Source organism: Rhineura floridana, chromosome 1, assembly GCF_030035675.1.
Source record: "Rhineura floridana isolate rRhiFlo1 chromosome 1, rRhiFlo1.hap2, whole genome shotgun sequence".
NCBI classification, from domain to species: Eukaryota; Metazoa; Chordata; class Lepidosauria; order Squamata; family Rhineuridae; genus Rhineura; species Rhineura floridana.
The window spans coordinates 46,122,891-46,147,394 of NC_084480.1; the positions used below are offsets into that span (position 1 = coordinate 46,122,891).

Consider the following 24,504-nt stretch of genomic DNA (forward strand, 5'->3'; position numbering starts at 1 on the left):
CCTCAATTTCATTAAAATTCATTAGTGTGACTTATTTTTTACTGTATTGTTTACTCTTAATCTCTCCAGATTAGAAAAAAAATGTGGTATTGTTTAGCTACTTAGTTGGCACACACATTTTAATGTCAGTCTTTTAAATATATAGAAGGGAGCAATCCTATGCTCCCCATGAGTGTGGCTAAGGAGCCATAGGATGCAGCAGAAGGCCTGCCTTCTGCCAGTATTACCCCCCAGTGCAATGGCAGAAAGCTCTGTCTCTGTCCTGTTGGTGGTGGACTGTGGGGGCCAAAATGGGGTGTATTGGAGAAAACCATGGATCTGCAGAATTTTAAGCCATTTCCCCAACATCCCCCCCTCTGGCCAATGCAACAATTGAGGTTGCATTGTTAATTCTTTTCCAGTGTAGTCTATGTCAGAAGGGAAAAGGAAACGGGGGGGGTAGGAAAAGTTCCTCCCTCACCCAGCCCCCAGACCCAGATAGCCAGCAGGGCTTTGGATGTGGTGACTGCTCCATCATTGACTCTATACTTATACACACATACAAAATAGAATTGCTCTGCCTGTCTTAACTTGCAGTCTCTTTTTGTGACATGACATCGAATATATATGAAGGGCCCTTCTGTAACATAAATTCTTTTTGTAAGAAGCTTTATGTGGTGGTGTGTTTTAAAGGGGCCAAACAGCAAAGTGTCTTTTTTGTTTCTTTTTAAGCTCACTTGAACAGCCTCCAAATTGAAATAGAAACCTTTAGATTTCATTGTGTATTCTCATATTGGTATTTGCATTAACCAATCCCTTCATTCCAGGATATCACACTGTTCTGGAAAGTTCAAAAAACTTATTAAAGTAGCCCAAAATACCTGAGTAATGCTATACATGTTTAATAAGCACTTTTGTGTCTCTTCTTCCCTTTGTCCTTTTTCTAGCTTGCAGTAAATACTGATAGTCTTAGCAGCTATTTCATTTCCATTATTTTCCTGTAGTTGCTCCCTGTAAACAGTAAGGCCAGTGATTATCTTCCTTAACTATTTGCTGTTCTTACTCTTTGCTGGTTAAAGCCTACTTTACATGTGTTCAGCAAACCAAGGTGAGTGGCTGACGCTTTGCCATATTTTGTGATCCATACCCCCTACCTTCTCTTAAACTGTCATCTAGGAGTGCAATTTTAAGTAAAACTGGATATTGCACTCTGTTTCTCCCTCTCTCATTCTTGGTGTATGCTTGCTTGTTTGCTTGCTTGGTATTTTGATTGAGTTTTGTATGCTTAGCTGTGACTGAGAGCTTTTTTCCCCTGACTGGCCATTCAGAACCATGACTGCATAGAAGAAGTGCACTTTGAGAATAACTGTGGTCCTCTGTGGAGTTGTTGCCAAAATTCCTTTTTCTTCTGCCATTTTACTTCTGTGGTTGTTGATTATTTGTCTGAATAAATCTGGCAGCTGTTTGCTATGTTTAATAGAGCAGAAAGGCTACTCTGAATAAAGCTATTTGAAAATTTGTTTATATGAAGTATTTGTAAATCCATGAAGGTCTCTTGGCATTTCAGTATTGCTCTTTCTGTCTTCCTGAATTCATTCTTTGATGCAGGACTGATGCCGGCAAATTTACCACAGGTTTAAAATCCTTTTTCTTTAGTATCTTCTTAGTTAAATGTTTCGGCCATTTTAGAAAATTCATGATAATAGAAGTCTCAATTCTCAGCTTTAGCTATTTTATAAACGAGGTTTAGGAACGGCTTACAAAGTATTTTGAGAGAATTCTTAAGTAGCGTTACTAAATACTGACTTAATATCTCAGTTCAAATTAATTTCCTCTAATTTTCACTAGTCAAACCTTTATAAGGTAATCAAGGCTGATTGTCTCATGTCTAACTTGCAGTGCAATCTTAACAATGTCTACTGAGAAGCAAGTGCTATTGAATTCAGTGAGGCTTACTCTGAGTTTAAGTGGAGTTAGGATTACAGCCTTAATCTCCTCTAAATGATTCAGATTTACATACCTTGTGTTTTAAATTATTGTTGTCCAAAGTTTTCTTTCCTTTATGAAATGTCTTATACTAGAAATACCTTAACTATGGAACTAAAAACATTTTTTGAGACTTAGATTCTAGGAACATAGGAAGCTGCCTTATACCAAGTCAGAGCGTTGTTATGTCTAGCTCAGTGTTGTCTACAATGACTGGCAACAGCTCTCCAGGATTTTAGGCAGGAGTTTCCCTTAGCCCTACCTGGGCATTGAACCTGGAACCTTCTACCATTGAGCTGCAATTCTGAAAATCAGTGCTAAAAAGTAGAGTGTTTACAATTCCAAGAAAAAAATATCTTTCTATTATAATGTGTTCGGTGTTGCTTTCTTCTGATGGAGCTGGGCAAAGGCAGCAGGAGAAAAAACTGCTGAATATTCATGCTTATTAAAGTTTTCTAAGCAGCACTAGAAGATGGAAAGCTGCAGTTATGTGCATGCTGTGCATGATATGCTAAGCCTTGCCATTCTGTTTCAGTAGGTCCTCAGTTCTGAACTGGAGAAACCTCTTTCAGTGTAATTCATTCCCAATCATCTTGGCATAGTTCAGAACAGCATCTGTGGTTCTCTGACTGTACTGTTTGGACTCAATGTACCAAGCTGATATTATCACAGTCCTTTCCCTTATTTTTGTTTCTAGGCTTGAGTAACACATATTGATGAAAATATATTAACTGTAGTGCCATTTCTGCCCTGAAAAAAACATATTACTATATTGCCATCTTATTATTTTGGCAAAATATTGAGAAGAGCAGAGGAACCGAATGAATGGAATCCACACAATGCACAAGTAGACTTCCACTTGCGAAGTACATCCTAAACACATTCTGAAGATCTGCTGCAGAGATCCTCCAAAGCAGATTGGTGGGGCATGTAGGAGGCTTCAGGAGAGGAAGGGAAACTCCTGTTGCACAACTGGAAGTCTACTCTGCTCACACATGGACAGCATTGGATTCAACTCAATATCGCTAAAAGATAAGAATTTTGTATAAGTACTTTTTAAATTTTTAATAGAAATTAAAAATCACTAAAGCTTTGTGCTTTAAATCAGTTTGCTTGGATACTTCTGTGGAGTAATTGGATATTAAGATTTGCGGTAATAACTTTTTCTGAAATCTAAGTTTTTAATAGTAATTTCCTCTTATAGATTTTTTTCAAAGATTAAAATTTTGGTAATTTAAACTGGCAACTTTAAGTATACCCAATAGACTTTAATTGGGAAAGGCCATGTCTTTCAAAAAAGAAAAAAATACACAAATTGTTTACTTGATTTTATCAAGATTTATGCTTATTACATTTTCTGTCCTCCCAACAAGCAAGGTGCTAATTCTTTAAATAGTCAGACATTCACTATTTTCTGGCCTTTAACTACCACAAGCAATCATATTTGATGCCCCTTAATTAGAGCACCTTTTTTTCTTTTCAGGTTCTTTTCCACCTCAGCAATCGAGACAATACATTTGCTTACCATGCTAAGTGTTCTTTTGCATGTAAATTAATCTTGATTCAGTTTACACTGTCATGCTGAGTGGTACAAATTGCCTATAACAATAAAACAGCATGAGTTAAAAATAAAAGGGGGGGTGATAAGGCAGATTGAATGTGTGCTTTACTTGATAGGATGTTACTTTGCTTTATGCCAATACATTAGTCAACGATAATGAATCTTCTGTTCTGAAAAGCATGGTTTAGTTGATTTTTTAAATTTTACTTCAATGGAGCAGTACCTTGTCTTTATAGAATAAGTTAGACAAACCATTAATGACAAGAGTGTTAAGGTTAAATATGAAGCAATGCATTCACTTCTCTGAGTGCTATCCATCTTTCCATTTACAGGAGCTTGACAAAAGTACTGGCTTTGTACAACATTTCCTTTAATTACATGCTGTGGGGAAACAGGCTTTTAACATAAACATAGTTGCATTCATTTATTCACCATTTGCTCTTCAATAGAGCTTAATGGAGAAGGTTTAAATCCTTAATGAGTACACACATCTCTCAGCAGTGTTATGTCAGTTCTGTGCTTTGGTTAAAAGCAGCCTTAGAGTGCTTATGTACTTTTTCCCATGCATTTTCCTAATGTAAAATTTAAACCATCTGCAACAGAATGTACTGTTCCCAGCTAAAGTTGTTTTTTTTTATAAAAAACTAGGTAATATTCATGGTTTCTTAAATAAAACATATTCTAAAATAAACCTTTTGTATGCTGTTTTCGTTAACATTTATGTTACAGGCATTTACTTTAGGATTACTAAAATAGGTTAAGCGCCGTAACAGTCTAATGGAAAGCATGTTCTGTTTCTAGTGCAAAATATTACTGTTTATTATCTGTCTGTTTAGGGCACATCTTAATGGCCTTTGAGGTAGGGATTGGGTGTACTTGTTCAGTGCATCTGATCCCGACAGGGCATGTATGTCTCAATTCCTTGCCTGTCTGCACAAGATGGTCCTGTCTAACTTCTCTAGCTTATTGTGGCAGGAGCTTTTGTAAGGCGGTGGCCTAGTTCATTAGATGCATATTGAAACATGAGTGTTTGATTCTAGGTAACATCTTTGTCCTGTCTTGCAGATTTGTTTTCAGTATTCTTTTATTTAAATATATAGACTCTGATAAAAGTGCAGACTGCTGTCAGTGGAAGGGTGGGGAGATGATGTTTCATTGATTCCCCTTTCCCGCTGCAATCCCCAGCACTGCTTTCCACACTGGTCCAGGGGGGGCAACCCCTGGGGGGCATAAGGGATACTGGAGAACGTAGGAATCAACTAAAATTGCTTCTTCTCCCTGCCCACACCATCTTTCACAGAATTAGAGTCATAATTACTGGTTTGGCATTCTGTGCAAATGCCAGAATTATATAGCTTTGAAACCGCTGAATGTTGAGCAAGGTTTTTATTTTTTGGAGCCTAGTTATTAGCGTCCAGAAAGGACACCAGTGCTAGTGTTCAGAAAGGAAATTTAGCTGGCAATTGCTAAAACACTGAAATTAGAACACTGGATGATATCTACTGCTGCTGTTACACTCATGGAACTGCTTCTGATGTAGTGGAGGTGCCCACTAATGTAAAAGAAGCGGAGCAATTTTCACTGATTTCCCCCTTCCTAGTGTTCTGGAGGGTCCCATGACTGTCTGGAACAGATTTGGGTGTGTGTGGAAAGGGGGAATCAGTGAACATTGTCTCCCCTCTCTAACAAAAGTGGGCAGCTTCACTGGATCAAAGCCTTTCCACAAACAGAAAGACAGAATTGGATATCACCCACTGTCTTAAAAATAAAATTAATATAACACACTTTTTCACCCATAAGGGTCCATTAGAACCTTTATTCTTACTGTTATAGCAGGTTAGTCTCAAGAGATGTCCAGATTGTCTGGTCCAGTTTCATTAGATTATTTATTTATTTATTAAATTTATATCCTGCTCTTCCTCCCAAAAGGAGCCCAGGGCGGCAAATAGGTGATAAAACACTAAAAACATCTATAAAACATCTTTAGAAACAAAACTTCTTTAAAAACATCTTAATAAACAATTCTAATACAAAAGCAGACTGATGCAGATGAATGATTTTCAGTTAGTATGAATTTAATTTAGTATGGCTCAAGGTACTTGGAAAGGTGCAGATGATCATTTGCATTTTTGCCTCTTGTCCCTTGTGATTGTTAAAATATAAAAGGGAATGGATTCTCAGGGAGGTAAATTAATGTCTTGTGAAGAAAATGGTCCTGGGCCTCCTAAAAAGAGTCAGTTATAAGACCACTCCTTAAGAAATCCTCCCTGAACCCAGAAGATCTAAATAATTATAGACTGGCTACACATGCCCCTCTCCTATGCAAAGTTCTTGAACAGGTGATTGCTAACTGGCTCCTATCACTCTTGTGTGATACTGATTTTCTAGATCCATTTCAGTTGGGATTTTGGTGTAGTTTTGGCATTGAGATCACCTTGGTCGCCTTGCATTGTGACCTTTGCTGGGGGAAAGACAAAGGGGAGGATGTCCCTGTTGATCCTTGATCTCTCAGCAGCTTTCAGTTCTATCATATCCTCTTGTAGCAGTTGTTTGCACTGGGAGTGGGTGGCACTGCTTTGCAGTGGTTCTGCTCATACCGGAATGGTAGGAGCAGAGGATGGTGCTTGAGGTTATTGTTTAGGCCTGTGGAGCCTCCAGTGTTCGTTTCTGCAGCAGTTGATCTTATCCCCGATGCTGTTCAATATCTACATGAAACTAAGTGGGGTCATCCAGAGTTTTGCACTGTGCTGTCATCTGTATGCTGATAGCACACCGCTCTATTTCTTTTTCTCATCTCAAATTGTGGTGATGAATATGTTGAACAGGTGCCTGGCTCAGTAATGGGACTGGATGAGGGCCAACAAATTGAAGCTCCATCCAGATAAGACAGACACTGTTAACAGGTGGTTCCTCAGCCGAGACGCTTGAGGTGCAACCTGTTCTAGATAGGGTCACACGTTCCCTAAAGGAGCAAGTGCCCATTGCTGCAGTTGGAAGCATAAGTGGCCTCTGTGGCATAGAGAGCCTTCTACCAGCTTCAGCTGATGGCCTAGCTGTGACCCTATCCAGACAGGAATAGCCTGGTGTCAGTCGTCTACACTCTGGTTTAAGTTATGGAAATGTTGAACATTGGGCTGCCTTTAAAGATGGTTCAGAAATTGCAGCTATTGCAGAACGCAGCAGCCATACTGTTTAGTGAAATTAGCCACTCTTGAACATACAACACCAGTTCTGCCCTGACTACATTGTTTGGCAATTTGTTTCTGAGCCTAATCTAGGGTGCTAGTTTTGACTTGTAATGGCTTACATAGCTTAGGATCCTATATTTCAAAGACTGCCTTTCCATATAAGAACCTTGCCAGACCCTAAGATCAACATATGAAGCCATTCCCTGTGTGCCCCCTTTTAGAAATGTCTGGAGGGTGGCAACAAGAGAACTAAACTTTTCCATGGTAGCCTCTCACTTATAGAATGCTTTCCTCCCAGATGTTTGCCTGGGGCTGACATTGTTATCTTTTCAGTGCTAGGGAAAGACATATTTATACTCCTGGGTATTTGGACAGTGCTAATGTTTCAGCTTCAGTGGCTGTCTTTTTGTGTTTATCCTTATTTGGAGTGGAGTGTATAACTTTTTTTTATCATTTATGTGAATAGACAATTCTAGTATGCTTGAAGCATTTAAATGAATATTATAAATTGTATTCTTGTATTTTACTTTCGTAAGTCAGTTTGGGACTCCTTCTGGTGTAGGAAGTGGTGAATAAATCTAATAAACTAAATGAAAGACTCACCTGGTAGCCATAGGCAACAAAGAACAGGTGAGTGAGTGAGCTGGTGAAGGACAGGCTGAGTGCTGTGTCTCTCTTCTATACTCAGTATAGAAATCAAGTAAACTGGCAGAGATGGAAAGCTCTCTCTTTTTTAAAATAAATAAATAAATAAATGCTCAGCATAGAAATGCAGCTCTCTAGCTTTCTTCTGCCATAGCAAGCTAGTATATATATATATTTGCAGGCTTTTGTGAGTCTGTTTAAAGTAAATATTGATCATATATCTGTGTAGCGCATGCACACATACACAATTGTTGACCCATATTGCATAGGCCTTCAGTTTTTGGAATTCTAATTATAGGAAAATACCTTACTGTATCATCATGAATATGCAATTTGGAAATTTTAGTTAATTGACTAGGTATTCATGTTATGTTCCTAGAAAGTAAAAGAAATTCTTTTAAGACAAACCTTCAACATTTAGCACTAGCTGTATGTATTATTGGGCTAATACAAAAATTTGTATAAATTCTTTATGAACCTAACTGCATGAATGCATGCTTTTATGTTTTACTCTTTCAGGAAGGTTGACTGGTATGAATGAAACATCCACTACAGCCGCTATTGCACCACAGAACTCCACTCGCCTTGTAATAATACATAAGTTGGTAAGCGTAGCAAACCTTGGCGTGGTTCCTTCTGGTGAAGACAACATTCACAGGTAATCTAAGTGTGGAAGTTTCTTGTAAGGCTTGGATAACATCCAGAATTTGTGTCTTGAATATGAATGGATGGACATTTGGAACCTTACGTGAGAACAGATAGGAAAACCAAGTTTACATCCCAAGTTAGGTTTCAGAGTAGAAGTTTGGTCTTTAGCACACTTGAGTGGTGGGTGGGAACCTGGATTGATTTCTTATTTATTTCCATTTCTAAATTATAGGACTGAAACAGTCTACCTATAAATAATGTTCCATATGTCTGTGTGTACATGGTTTTTCCACATTCTCCTAAATTACTTTGTAAGTCTAAGCAGAAGATGCACTGTTTCAAAAATCAGGGGAGATGGGAGCTAAGAGAATGAGTTTGGTACCTCTGTGACCATCCACTTCAAGAAATTGCCTCAAATACCTCAGTCCCTCAGAAGCTTCAGATATTCCACCAGTACAGCAATTCAATTTTTCTTCTTGGAGTGACGTATATCATTCTATCCCTAGCAATAACAATTATTCCAGCACTGCTGAATGATGAGGTTGCCTAGCAGCCAATAGAGCCTTTGCATGTGGTGAGAGGGTTTTTAGAAGTAGAAGTCTCAGTGAGAAACAAGCCAGTTGTTATTTTGCCTACCTCAACACTTTTGAGCTTCCTGGTGGCACTTTGCCTATCTGCCTGGCTTTAGATTATTTCTGCATACTTGTAGAACTGCATGACTGGCACACAGTAAGAAATTAGTACTGATGAATGTGCAAAGAGTTGAATGAGAATAAAATATAGAACAAACAACTGTGGTCCTAATTAGAGACCATGCTTTCCATGTACACCCAGACATGAGAACTAAAAGTTAGTAATGAAAGTATATAGTGAAGAGAAAAAAACCAGCACAAGAGCTGTTGGAATGTCTAACAGGGTGACAATGGAAGGGAAAATCCTACTTTCTAAGGTCTTTGCCATATAACTTAGGGGCAGGTAGACAAACCTAAAGGACCTAGAGACATATTAGTGGAAACATAACCATAAAGCTAAGCAGGACTGAAGTGAAAAAAGAGGGTGTGAGGTGCAAAAGCAAACACAGTTGTGGATAGTGGCAGGAGAACCAAGGGAAGGAGAGGTAAAGCAAGCTAGGGAAACCGAGGAAAGAAAGTATGGAGGAAGCAAAGGCTAAGGGGAATGAAAGCACAGCAGAGAGGCATTGGAAAGGGAGCACCAGCAAAACAAGGGGGTGTGGCATAACTGGGATCTGAGGAAAAAGTAGAGGGCAAGGAGGAAAACCAGCTGGGAAATAAAGTATAGTGAAACTTGGTGTGTATTTGCTCCTTAATACATTTTTCAGCATAATCTTTTTTTAAAGAGATCTCTTTGAGAATAGGTATGCCTTCTTAAATGAGTTGCTGTTCCTGCTGTGGTATCATTCAAATAATAACAGGACTCATTTCCAGCAATTTGGAGATTAATCTTTAATGGAAAACTACATGTCTTTACCAGTCCCCTGTCACTGTCAGATTTAGGCTTTTATCAGATTTCTCAGATTTCTCACAAGAGAGGGGTCTATTAGAATGGTCCGCCCTTGCAGGCTGATGGATCCAACTGGTTTCCACATGGCTTTGCGGGATTTACTGGCTGATATTACTGCCACTTCTGTGGAAGCTTTGCTTGATCTGTGGAATACAAAGATGACCCGAGTTATTGACATGCACCCTCTCCTGCTTGGTACAGCTCGACTGGCTACTTGGTATACACCAGAGCTTAGGGCAACGAAAAAAGCTGGGAGATGGCTTGAAAGCAAGTGGAGGAAAACTCCAGACAAATGCAACAGTACACTCATGAGGGCTCATTATCAAGCCTACTCTGGCATTGAAGGCAGCAAGGTAGTAGTACTTTGCTGCATCTTTTGTATCCTCACTATGCTGTCCAGCAGACCTTTTCCAGGTAGTACTTTTCCTTTTATACTCTGGCTTGAAGGAGTTGGTGGAACTGACAGTTGCCCACTGTGACTAGTTTGCAAAGCATTTTGAGGACAGAATCACTTGCATCTGCCGGGACATTAATTCTGCTGTAATACAGGTGAATCTCAAGAGGTATCCAGAACACTGCCTAGTCCTGTTTTGTTGGATGAGCTTCAGTTGGCACAGCTGGAGGACATGGACAAGGTGCTTGGATTGGTGTGTGTGACCATGTTTGCCCTAGACCCTTGTCCTTCATGACTGATAAAAACTATTAACGAGGGGATGGCTGGTTGAGCCAGGGAGTGGTCTTTGCCTGCTTAAATGAGAGAATGGCAAGATCACTCCTTAAGAAGCCTTCCCTGGATCCAGAAAATTTAAACTACTTTAACAGCTCCTTCTTGGACAAGGTTCTTGAGCAGGTGGTTGCTAACCAGATCCAGGCTCTGTTGGATGAGACTGATTTCTAAAACCATTTCAGTCAGGATTTAGACCTGCTTTTGGCTTGGAAATTGCCTTGGTCACCATGTATTATGACATCATCAGGAGAGAGATAAGGAGTGCAACCCTTTTGATCCTCCTTTATCTCTCGACAGCTTTCATTACCGTTGTCCATGGTTATCATACTTTGGACACATCATGAGAAGACATGATTCGCTAGAAAAGACAATGATGCTGGGAAAAACAGGAAGGGAGTAGAAAAAGAGGAAGGCCAAACAAGAGATGGATTGATTCCATAAAGGAAGCCACAGACCTGAACGTACAAGATCTGAACAGGGTGGTTCATGACAGATGCTACTGGAGGTTACTGATTCATAGAGTCGCCATAAGTCGTAATTGACTTGAAGGCACATAACAACAACAACAACATGGTATTCTTCTAGAGCAGCTGTCTAAGTTGGGGATGGGTGGTACCACTTTACAATAGTTCCAGTCCTACTTGGATGGCCTCTCCAGAGGGTGGTGTTTGGGGGATGCTGCTCTGCCCCATGGACCTTCCAATATGGGATGCCACAGGGGTCAGTTTTATCTCCCATGCTATTTAACATCTACACAAACCTACTAAATGGGGTCATCCAGGGATCTGGAGAGATTGTCATCAATATGCAGATGACACACAACTATTTCTCCTTTACATTGGCAGGTGTGGCAGCAGATGTGCTAGATCAGTGTCTTGCCTCAGTGATGGATTGCATGAGAGCCAATAAACTGAAGATCAATCCAGATACGACTGAGGCACTTTTAGTGGGTGGGTTCCTTTGACCAAACAGGTGGGGTTCAGCCTGTTCTGGATGGTGTTGCACTCCCCCTAAAGGAGCAGGTGCACAGTTTGAAGATACTTCTGGATCCCTTACTGTCACTGAGGCACAAGTGGCCTCAGTGGCACAGAGTGCCTTCCATCAGCTTCAGATGGTGGTCCAGCTATGACAGGGATAGCATAACTTCTGTTGTCTGTGTTAGATTACTGCAATGTTTTATACGTGGGGATGCCTTTGAAGGCACTTCAGAAACTAGTGCAGAATTCAGTGGCCAGATTGCTGACTGGAAGTCATTGATCCCGGCTTGACTGCATTGGCTTCCAATTAGTTTCCAGGTTCAATTCAAAGTGCTGGTTTTGATGTATAAAGCCTTATGTAGCTCAGGACTCCAATACCGTAGGGAATGCCTCATCTGAACCCTGTGTGCACCATCTGAGGCTTCTTCGTGTGTCCCCTCCGGAGGGAGATGCAGCAGGTAGCAATATAAGATTAGACCTTCTCAGTGGTGACTCCCCAACTGTGGAATGCTCTCTCCAGAGAGATGCACCTACCACCATCACTATAAACCTTTAGACACAAAGTGTAGATGTTCCTATTCACCTAGACATTTTGATCTTAATTGGTGTTCACCTTTTAGTTGGGTGGGGTAGGGGGTGTCCTTTTTATGTTGTTGCAGGATGAGCACTTTTGGTTAATAATGTTTTATCTTCTGGTGTATTTTAAATTTGGTATTGTATGCTTTAAGACAATTTTTTGTAGTAAGCGACAAATAATAATAATAATAATAATAATAATGTTAGCTGTTAGAAACAAGATTTTTACCTAACTAGAGTACAAACTATGCGGATTTCCTTTTCATAAAAGATTATCACAGATAAAGCAGTCTTTATATTAAAATCTAAAGCTCACAAAAACCCATGTAGAATAACTGACAACTATTTTACATGACTGAGTTTTAGGTGATCAGTTATATAATGAGATAAACTTTTCCTGCTGTAATAAGCTGAAATCAGATGGCTTCTTCCTCAATGAAATTAAGAACAGATGTATTTTAAGGGGGGGGGGGTTGGCCCTCCAGATATTGTTGGAGCTCCCACCCACCAGAGCCAAAGGCCAGGGGTGATGAGAGTTGCGGCCCAGCAACGTCTGGAGGGCCACAGATTCACCATTCCTGATCTGTTTAATAAGTTCATTGATACATTCATACTTCAAAGCAAACTTTACATTTTATTTCATTTATCTTGAAACACCCTAAGATTCATTAACATCTGAGAACTATATTTATTCTCACATATTTGACTTTACCATGCTTCCACACTGTAAACTTTATTTTAATCCCCAGTTCTTTGTTAGGTGCCTTCAAGTCGATTACGACTTATAGCGACCCTATGAATCAGCAACCTCCAGTAACATCTGTTATAAACCACCCTTTTCAGATCTTGTTAAGTTCAGGTCTGTGGATTCCTTTATGGAATCAATCGATCTCTTGTTTGGTCTTCTGCTTTTTCTATTCCCTTCTGGTTTTCCCAGTGTTATTGCCTTTTCTAGTGAATCGTGTCTTCTCATTATGTGTCCAAAGTATGATAACCTCAGTTTTATCTTTTCAGCTTCTAATGATAGTTCTGGTTTAATTTGCTCTAACACCAAATTATTAATCTTTTTCACAGTCCATGGTATCACATCCCTACATAGAGACTGGGAATACCACGGTCTGAATGATCCTGACTTTAGTATTCAATGATACATCTTTGCATTTGAGGACCTTTTCTAGTTCTCTCATAGCTGCCCTCCCCAGTCCTAGCCTTCTTCTGATTTCTTCACTATTGTCTCCATTTTGGTTAATGACTGTGCCAAGGTATTATCCTTGACAGGTTCAATGTCCCTATTGTCAATTTTAAAGTTACATAAATCTTTTGTTGTCATTACTTTAGTCTTCTTGAACTTCAGCTGTAATCCTGCTTTTGTGCTTTCCTCTTTAACTTTCAACAGCATTCGTTGGCAGATTAGAGGTAGTGGTCAGGAAGCAGAGGGTCCTCTTAAGGGCATAGGCTCTCAGCAGCTACCCCATGGTGCTGACCCCTGATACTTGCCCTGGTACTGGTACTTTGCATTTCAACACCTTAGCTCCAAGTTCTGCCGTGGGTTTGCAGACAGTCTTTCCATCCCCTTGCCTCTTCATCTGGTTGAGGAATGTATATACATGGGGACTGTACCCTTTTGCCAGCATCATACTCTTGTTAATATGGGGGTATTCCTTTTGTTCCTATTGTTAAATAATTGGAAGCCAGAAGTGCTTGCCAATTGACTACAAATCTCCCAGGGATCCACCAACAGATTATAGTATACCTTCTAGTCACCCCTGCACTAAATTATTTGTATGGGCACAGGCCTACCTTATAGGGTTGTTGTAGCATGGTTCAAAGGAGTGCTTGCAAAAATGAAACTACGGTAGTAGAGGTAAGATTCTACAAATTTAACATTGCCAAAGAAGGTATTCTCAAAAAAGTAGTGTCACCTTTCTACTGTGTACCCAGAAACTAAGAAGAAAACAATTGTGGATTTGCTCATCTCTGTGCACCTCTCCCCTTCTGTGTCAGGTGTCATGCATCAAAATTAGACACACTGGATGGTCAAACACATAATAATGGCTGCCTCCATTACAGACTGCTGTTAGAAGCAGCTGCATCACATGGCTTTGGGGTAACACAAACCTGCCTTGTAAGGTTGTAATAGCGTTCTGTTGGAATTGCTTTTTAAGATGTTTTTAAACCTTTTTTTAAAAAAAGATGTTTTTAAAGATGTTTTATTTCAATATGCTTTTAAAGTCTGTTTTTATTATGTTTTAGAGTGTTTTTAGTGTTTTTCTTTGCTGCCCTGGGCTCCTACTGGGAGGAAGGCAGGATATTCATTTGATAAATAAAATAAATAAATTTGATTTGCCTTCAAGTAAACTCCAGCAATAAACTTCTTCACAGTACCCAACCTTAGTCAGTGTCAATCTGCATGTATGCACCCCTTGGGGACTGAGGAACACAGTAAGGATCTCTCAGTTCAGCACAAAGGCTATAAACAACAACAACCCCCTGTTGTAAAACAGTGCCATCCCCAATTTGGCTCTCTGCAAATTAACTCACATAATTCATATCACAGGTAGGCCGTAGTCAGGTCTTGCGTACCCAAAAGCTCTGGATGATCTGAACAAGTGACTCAAGTTACATGCTGCAGGGAAAGCAAATGAAACACTGGGTGCCACCAGCCAATAGTGGTGGTGGGGAGGTTCTTCAAGTCCCAACTGTAGCTATCAGTACAGATCTCAGCAAAACCTGTACTGATGTTCTAGGAGAAGGGGGGAAATCCATATGAGTTTAGGGGAAAGCCTGACCTGAGGCACTAGAATTAAAATGATGAGGTTACTCTTCTTAAATGTATCCAATACTTTTTTGGTCTCCCACAAACCGTTGTGGGAACAATTCTAGAATTGTAATAATCTTTATAAATATTTTTTTTAATACATGTTTTTTTTATTTAGAATGTGTTAATGGCCTATTTGTAGCCATTCGTTCTTATACCCAGACTTGTTTCAAACCACAACTGTTCCTCACCACCATCACTAGTTTCTGAATTGTTGAGTTCTTCAAGCCAAAATACATTCATAAAGCAGCGAGACCTTTCCCATTATGCCACTCAGCTTTCAAATTACCTAAATGCAGCATTAATTATTCTTATCTTCCTTATACTTGACTTCAGAAGTCAATAACGACCTTCAGACAGTTTTCCCTAGATAGTTAATGACCATCCAGTTTAAAACCCGTGGCCTTCCACTCCTCCAATAATTAATAAAACACCAGGACATTTTTGTCATTACTCCTTCAGGAAATGTCTGGCACATCTTTCCCCCCAACTGTAAAAAATCTGAAGTAGTGAAAATAGAGGAATATCTAATTAATAGATAATTAATTAATGGTGATCATAGGCAATGTGATGAAGTATTTCCCCCTTCCCCTGTTTTAATGGAGAAGGAGATATGTGAAGGTCTATCTGCCCATAAGTATTGTGATTATTATGCCTCGTTAATATACCTATATCTAAAAGTATTTTTTGCTAAATATCAGATTGTTATCTCTGCAGAACTCTACCACTTAAGGGTCTTTTAAACTCCAATATCCATTAAATACAAATAGTATTTATTTGTTTATATCCTGCCCTTCCTCCCAGCAGGAGCCCAGGGCAGCAAATAGTAATACAGATGGATAGACAGATTCTAGTGGGTAACTGGTAGCTAACTCTTTGGATGTTTAAAGAATCAAAATAGCTTATACTACCATTCTGTTTGCTGTCCACTAGAGGACAGCACTGCTTCTGTATCTGAAATTATAAAGTACAAAATATGTTGATCCCTTTCTTTCTAGTAAAAGTAAAAAAGCTTTTTGACTTAATTCTTTAAACAGAATGCATTTTAAATCACTATGGATTATGGGGGGGACACAATTTTTAAACTCCCGTATTCAGTTTTCCAAATTGAATTTAAAGCTGTTTCTACTAGATGGTAAGTAAATAATTATAATTATTTGTAATTTAGTAGCCTTTTTGAACAGAGACATACTGAAAATTTAGAGAAGCCAGTCCTTTGGAAAATTGATCACAATAATTTTCATACAAACCAAATTATATTTTCTGTTTACTTAGGTACTATTAGAATAAGAGAAATATGGCAACAAGGCTGGAGATGTGTGTTTGCTGAGATTACACATGTTGTGCTCTTGCTCATGTTGGGGTCATTCTACATATCAGTGGAAGGAGCCACTTCATACATAGAACTAGAAGTATCCACATTATTTCCTGCTGTTGATGAGGGAGCTTAGAATCACCAACTTTCAACTACTATGCTTTTAGACTAAAACAGAGCTACATGATTTCTTACCAGACATAACATTCCCTGATCTAAATTTGACAAGATAATGTGGGAGTGTGGTGCTTGTAGGAAAAACTGAGTAGGAGCAAGGTGTTTTACTCCTCCCACTGCCACCAATTCTTGCTTGTAGCAATGCCTTTTTTTGCCTATAGTAGCCTTCCTTCTAGTTTAGGAACACAGCTCTGGGGAAATAGACTAAAACAGCAAGGAAGTGGGAAAATAAAGGCAAAATCTATTGGGGAAAGAAGAGTTGAGCAAACACACCCTGATTCTCCCCTGCAAATATCCTCTACTTCCTGCACATTACAAGCGAAACAGGACTAGAAACTCCATGTTTCATTTCAGTTACATCCTAACAGTAACTTTGTTAATATTTCATAGATTTTTGTATCGCACATTTCGAATAATTTGAGTTTATGATAGTTATAGGGTTATTAATGGTATTGATTATTTCATGTCTTTGCCCTAATACCATACAAAACTATCTTCTAGTACCATCACTCTGGTATTTGGGATTAGAAGACTAATTCACAGGAAATTTCTTAAGTAAATTCATTGTGCAACTTCATTACACATTTGTCAATGTTGGGCTAATTATTTTTGTACAGCTAGGGCTGGGCATTGCATTTTGTGATCGTCCTTCTTACTAATAGGATTCTGTCTGCTTCGGCAGGCAGTAATTGAAGGCATCATGTACAAGGTAGGAAAAAAAGTTTTAGCATGAATGGCCCATTGTTGCAGCTTCTAGTGACTAGCAAATCTGAAAAGAGGAGAAAATTGAACTAAGATGAATTACAAACTGGTCTAATAAAGATAAAACATGTAATATTAGTTGAAATAATTGTTAACAAATATTTTGTACACAAATGTTCTGTATGTATGTTTGAAGGCTCAGTCGGGTGGGTTTTTTCAGATAAATGTTCATTTTAATGAGTAGTGGACTTTTTATCACAAAAGATCAGATTTCTACAACACTTTGTGAAACATATCTACATTACAAGAGGAAAGCAAGCACTTGGAATAGTGGCAATAACTTTAAAAGTCTTCTTTTTGTGATCAGTACTATGCTTACTTCTATGCTACTTGATTGAAAATAGAAAAGGACCGTATCTTGCTGGACCAGGCAGAGCAAACATGGCACCCTCCAGATGTTGTTGGACAACAATTTCCATCAGCCCCAGCCAGCTTGGCCAATTATCAGGGTTGGTGGGAGTTGTAGTCCAGCAACATCAGGGGAGCACCTCATTGGCTCCCCCTGTACTGAACATTGCTTTGTGACATGAATTGAGAGGGAAAGGGTAACTGCATATATGCTTATAGATTTTATTTTTTCTTCTTTATATGAAATCTATCAAACAATTTTGAAAATACTAAAGTTGCTATTTCACACTTTATATCAAGATTTTATTGCAGTTGAAATACAATAACATCACCTTTCTGAAAGCAAAACAAAAACCCAGTATATGAGGTTGTATAGCTATAGAACATAATTATACAGTTGTATAGGGAGTAGGGAAAAAAGACAAGAAAGAAAATACCTGCTTTCTATGTTCCCTACTGATTTCATGTAATCAATGACAAAGAGTTACAAATACTACTGTTACAGTTATATTGTTTAATGAAAATGGAAATGGACCGCCTTCAAGGCGATTCCGACTTATGGCTACCCTATGAATAGGGTTTTCATGGTAAGCGGTATTCAGAAGGGGTTTACCATTGCCCCCCTCTGAGGCTAGGCCTCTCCTGCTGGCTAGGGCCTGCTCAGCTTGCCACAGCTGCACAAGCCAGCCCCTTCCCTGTCTGCAACTGCCAGCTGGGGGACAACTGGGCTCCTTGGGACTATGCAGCTTGCCCACAGCTGCACAAGTGGCAGGGCATGTAACCCCTGAGCCACTCACTGTGGGGGTGATCTTTAGGTGGCCCTTGACACCCAGAAGACATGAGTGGGGATTTGAACTCACAGACTCTGGACTCCCAGCCAGGCTCTCCTCCCCACTGTGCATATCGTCACAAATTTTATACTTTCATACACTGTCATGGAAAACAAAGCAAAGGAGGTGAGAGGGAAGATATAGATTTGGCTGGTGAAGCCATCTCCGTCTGCATCTTGTAAGAGTCTTAAGATGGAGTAGAATATATTCATTTATAGGGGAACAGCCATGGTATGTTTCTGCTTCTTATGAGGGCTCAATGCAGCCTGATACATAAATAGCATTTAACACTGCCTCATTTGAATGTCTGCTCCCACCTCACTTACCCCATTTTAAGACTTTCAAGATACAGGTAGAGATAGCTTCACCACCAGCCAAATATATATATTTTTCTCTTCTCTCCCCCCACCCTCACCACTTTTGCTTTGTTTACCTTCTAGCCTGATGAAGAGTTCTGGAGAACTTGAAAGTTTGCATATGATTTTGTGACATTTTGGTTGGCAAAATAAAAGATATCACCCTAATGTGGATTTTTGAACTTTGTTTTAGATACTTGAACATTATAACCAGTTAATTCCTGGTTTGCTTCATATTTATGGAGCACTATAGCTAGAATGGGAAGGATCAGTCTAAAGGGCAATTAATGTATGGAGTGGCTTTGATTTATAGTACAGGCGGGCCCCGCTTATACGGCAGGTTCCGTTCCAGACTGCAGCTGTAAAACGGAACCCCATTGAGTATAATGGGGCGCGTCGTGTGAAAATGACGCGAAAATGCCACAAAAGTGGCAAAATCGGCTTTAAAATGGTGAATGAAAGCTGCCGCATTAGCGGAATGCCAGGAAGCGAAGCGCCAGGAAGCAGGGCCCTACTGTATATATGACCCACTCTTTGCAAAGATGCCATTTCAGGTTTCTTTACTGGGAGCAAAGATAGGTAAGGAAATAGTCACAGCCAGGTTCAAAGACCACTCTTTGCTTTTAGCAATTTAATATAGCAGTGTCTTTTAAGAGCATTTATTATTTTTAATAACTCCTAATAACCAGAGAAAGTGGTGTTCTTTTGTTAATATGTGGTCTGAAACATGAGAAGGAATCTCCTCTGCCTTACCTAAATATTGTCCCTTTCAAGTAGGGGCAGGACATGTTAATCATTGAGTTGCGCTTTAGTTGTGTGGTGATTCAGTATTATTTCTAATGGCTTCATTTGGACATAGCATGTTATGTTGACATGCTTTGGGCTCATGAGTTTCCCTCTCCTGCTTTGACACAGCTGCAAGATCAGAAGCTTTTGCTTTCATTCTCAGTTAACTATTTCATCCAAACCCTAAACTGTGGGTAATCTTAACTATGACTTACTGAAACAAGCCAGCTTCATAAACCAACATTTGAAGTTGGTTTATTTCAGTAAACCATAGTTAAGACTAGGCACAGTTTGTCTTGATTCAGACATAATACTAAACAGTGGTTAGTTTCACAGAAGTGAAAGCTTCCAGTCTCCTCTTTTGTCATCACACTGCCACAAAGAAGAGAGGGAGCAAGAAGCATGTTAGCATAAGACGTGTTCACATAACGCTAAACAATATTTTAGCTTTATGTCTGAAGGATATCACTGTGTGCTTTAGTGAGGAAATTATTTTAACTCCATTTTCATGTTGGTCTCCTAATTAGGCCATTGCAAGACCATCATATTCTTAAAGCCATTGCATTCCACATTTTGTGGCTGATCTGTTAATAGCCAATTACACTATTTTTCATTGTCGGAACTCCATGTACTACATGGGAAAATGATGTAGCAAGAGCTGCTGCCTTGTTGGCTGACATTATTTATGTGTTTGTGATGATCAGAACACTTCCTGTACAAAAGATTCACTTTTGTTGATGAAAGAAGTGATGGCTTTTTTTGTCAGTCATGGTAAATGTATTTTCTCAATTGTAACTCTGCTGCTTCATTATATTAAATCATCCGAATTATAGACATTCATCTTTTACTGACATTCAAACTTGTCACAGAAACTGAGACTCAACATTCAAAGGTACATGAAACACATTTTTCTTTAAGGGACATGGTTAACTATACCTAAAACTACATGTGATTATAGCTGTTCCTTTAAACTTGAGTCTCCCCTAGTCACATATAAAGTAGAGAGTGGGGCCTTGGATATTATCACAAAACAGATGTGTGTGGGGTGAGGGTGGGGAGGATGCAAAACCTTCCCTGTCCACAGCTTACCTCTTGGCTGTCCATCCCTCTTTTATCTTCCTCTCAACCAAGCCAGCTGAAGAGTTGACTTGGCTGGGTGAAAAGTGCTGAGGGGGAGGCTCTGGAACAATAAATGGACAGGCATAGAGAGGGTTCACATGCCCCTTTTCTCTAAAAACTGGACTCTTATCCCCAAGCCAACCATGTTTTTATATGTGATTAAATCAGACCCAAGCTTAAACAAATGAGTTTTCCACTGTCTACCATGGTTTCAGCCTTAGTTTGCAATGCCATTTATGAGAGCATATGTCTTTCACCATTATGATCTGTACTTGCCATATGTCTACCATGGTTTTTTTTCCAATTTTAGTAAAGATGTGTTTACTTCCCTCAGCCCATAATCATTTGCAACCAAACTTGCCTTCCATTTTAAATAGATTTTTCTTTAACAGTGAAATGTCATGTGAGATTCTACTAGTCATCGGATTTCAGTAAGTGCTTCCAACATTAGCTCCCCTTAGACACAAAAGCTACATTAATCCAAGCTCCATGAGACATTAGAACTTTAGTTTAAGACAGACTTCACTAATTCATTAGTTGGCAACAGACTATTCTTCTTTAAAAAGGTATTCTGAAGTATTCATTTCAAATAAATTTCCCTTACCTAATTGCTTAAATGACACATAAAGGCACCCAGCCAGAATTGACCCCCATCGTGCCTTTGGGCTATGTTTGCTTTTAGAATAACATTGACTTTATATCACTTGCAGTTTAGACTAGAACAGGAATAAAATGAGCCTTGAGGCTAGGAAGCCCCAGCTCTGAAGCTTTTATTGTGTGAATTCAGGCATAATCTGTCTCTCTGTAGTCCCAAGACACAAGTGTTAAATAAATAAGAGACTAATAAGACTATTGTTTACATAATTATCACCCTTTCCAAATTGTTGGGAGAAACAGATTTTAACATTGTGGTAAAGATACTAAATGTTGGTATTCTTTTGAAATCTGCATTTGATAGGGATTTGTTTTCTTATCAGAAGTGATGAGTGCAAATTTTATATCAAATCTGAATAAAAGAAATATATTGATCTGTGAAGAGTCACATTTAAGAATGACTTATGTTTCCTAAATTAGTGTAATGTGTTACAAGAGTTTGAAGTTGATATGCTTAATTTTAAAAAAAAGAAATTACTTTTCATTTAAAGAGAATCTGCTTCCTGCTGAAGAGGCTAATATTTTAATTAAGTCTAGAGTGAAGCTTTTGAGTATCTGCTGATAAACTCCCTCTTTTATGTTGATGGTAATTAAACAGATCCCTAAGGAGCCCAGTAGGCGCTGTGCAAGGCCCATGCTAATTGTCAGACATGAGACACTGACCAGTTGGTTTGCTCTTGAATAGCTGATGGCGTGCTGTCAGCAGTTTTATTTTTATGTATTGTGAGCTGTTGTCAGGGCTAACTGGGTCCTATTGTGGCTGAAGATGTTGCGCAAATTGAGGCAGATGGCTCTGATTCAGACACGTGTCATTCAGAAAGGGGAGAGGGAATTGGCCCTGCAAAGTGGGGTCACGGAGGGTCGTAGACCTGCTCTACACTTGTTAGTGTTTTCAAAAGCCCATGTGCAGCAACTTTGTTGTTCTCTGGATGGTTCTTCTTTTTTAAAAAGGGGGGGTGGTATGCTTTGTGGAACATGGAAGGGTAGGCTGTTACCATCCCTTTTCTTTCTGTCTCTGGGGCCTTGCTGTGCATGCAGAATGAATTAACAGGATTGACAGAAGTTCATTGTGCCTAAAATGGCTTTTCAGTCAATTGCAGTGCTTAAGATACTAGTTTTGCCTTTAATTCCATGTAATGATTAGGGTTGTTCATGTTTTGGAATTTAGTGATGGAGGATTAGATCTTAATTTTCCTTTCATTATAGAAAATTGTTAGAAGTGTATTTAATGCTCAGATGATTAAAAATGAAAATAATTGTTATTTTGGAAGTCTTGTCCGTGTATGAGGTTATGTGCTGAGGAGAGACCTTTCCTATTGAGCTGTGTACTGTTAACTTTGGAAGTATATATGCCAATAAAACCTTAGCTGCCTAATTTTAGATGTAGTTAATAGGATACTATATTTTGAATAATCTAACCCCAAATCACGCGTGTTCCCTAAGAAACTCAAAATTAGGGACTGTGTAGATCTAATTTACTACCATTTGAAGCATGTTTTAAGTTGTCTCATTTTTATATATTTAGGTTGTAGAGTTGCATTTATATTGTATTATGGCATGCTCATAGTTTGGTTTTTTGTTGTAAAAATTTCTGGTGATACAAGCTCACTCAAGTTAAGAAAACATGGCACTTGTGTTTTTGTTTTGTATAAAGGTAATCATAGATTTTGTTTTCATCCTCTAGGTTTGCAGCTAAAACTGTGCATAGTGGGTCATTGATGCTAGTCACAGTGGAGCTGGAGGAAGGATCTACAGCACAGCTCATCATAAACACTGAGAAAACTGTGATTGGCTCTATTCTACTGCGGGAGCTGAAGCCTGTCCTGTCCCAGGGGTAACCTGCTTACATCTGGACTTCAGAATCTGGCACACAACAAAAGTGCCTGGCATCCACTACTGCTGCCTTTCATTTACAATAATAGCCTTTCCATCTGGCAGTGGGGGAAGAATACACTCTTGACATTCTTGTCTCCTGTTTTAGAATGCTATAGTGTGCATCTATCACACCAGCAAGTACTTCACATTCCCCCCCCTCCTGGTTTTCTAACCAAAGCAATACGCATTTTACTGTCAGCTAAGTTCTTAAATGTTATTTACATGGTTTCTCCCTAGCCTGATGCTCTGTTTTCCTCCTAATTCTTATGTTTTTCCTCCTCTCTATGAAAACAGGAAAAGACTGAGGAAAAGGGTACTGAGATAAACCAGATTAATCAGTACACTAAAATAAAATTTAAGGAAATCAATATGAAAAACTACTTCATGCAGGTTCACAGTATTGTACGTACTGGGGTATTTGAGATATAAAATTTTCATCTGTATTTGAGCATATGCTTGTATCTAATTGTTCCTCACAGCTGCCATAATTTTTTAAAAATTTAGATTCTAATAAAGTCATGTTATGATAAATTTGCTTTGTTCTGAGACCTATTAAAAACAAAATCTCTATTGAAATTTGATTACTTGAGAACCCCAGTGTTTTTAAGGTATTATAAGATTTATTTTGCCAAGAAGAGAAATATTGCCAAGATATATTTACATGCCAGACACCAAGTGTTCTGTGTGTTTCTCTCTCAAAACATAGTTACATTTTAACATTATAAATAAAAATTAATGTTACTCTAGTTCAGGTGAAGTTCTACTTTTTGTAGACCTTCAGAAACTGCAATGAGTTTCATTAGTGAACTTAATACGGTGTTAATTCTAGATCTTGGAGCATTGCCAAATTCACCCTAAACATTTACATTTGACTGTACAAACTAAATTGTGGGTGCTGGATTTGGGAAATGCATCTGGTCTGTCCAATACAAGACAAGTGATCACACATCCTGCATTATCACTTGGCTATAGAATTCTGCTTTATGCAGCAGCTTTATACAAAGGAAAAAGTCAGGATGCTGTGGCACTTTAGGGACAAACTGGTCTATTGTAGTCAGTCTATTATATTTTCCATAGTCAATAGCCTACTCATCCAATACATAAAGTAGACGAGAGGAAGTAGGCTTATGCTCATATGAGTTTAAATATTGCTTAGGGAGAGAATTTGTCATGTATTTAAAGGTTGCAAAGCCCACTCTGATCACTGGAGCACTAAACAACATGTATCATGCATAGACAAAAGGGAAACTATAATTTTTATTAAAGGAAAGTCACTATTACGTCTTGTGCAAATACTGTTAGATGTATTTATATATTATAATTCTGAATCTTCTGTTCCAACAAGCTTTATATCAATCAGAACTGGGTTTTGCATCTTGCTTTTTTAATATGTCTTTGTTTTCCTATCCTGGGACCTACCCCATTTGGTTAATGTAAGCTGTTCAAGGACACTCAGTAAATGAAGATATTAGATAATCATGAGAATGCACCCTTAATATCATGGCTGATTTTACTGAGTTTTATTCTATCAGCACTATTCTGTGTCCTTATATATATTTGTTGGATGATGCACTAGTGAATAGCTGTTGCAGTCTCTCATTTAAGGGCAGTGTTAGACAACAACAATTGTTCATATTAGCTGTAGGTGATTTAAGA

At 38.8% G+C, this 24,504-nt stretch overlaps 1 protein-coding gene across 2 annotated transcripts in view; it reads left to right on the forward strand.

Moving 5' to 3' along the window:
* The window catches only part of AP3B1 (adaptor related protein complex 3 subunit beta 1), a 295,297-nt gene extending 271,868 nt beyond the window's left edge, over window positions 1-23,429 (forward strand). For both annotated transcript variants that reach the window (XM_061620123.1, XM_061620112.1), the window contains exons 26-27: window positions 7,879-8,017; window positions 22,658-23,429. In XM_061620123.1, the coding sequence (XP_061476107.1) occupies window positions 7,879-8,017; window positions 22,658-22,811 (293 nt within the window). In that variant the 3' untranslated portion in view covers window positions 22,812-23,429. The remainder of the gene's footprint in view (window positions 1-7,878; window positions 8,018-22,657) is intronic.
* The last annotated feature ends 1,075 nt before the right edge of the window (window positions 23,430-24,504 follow it).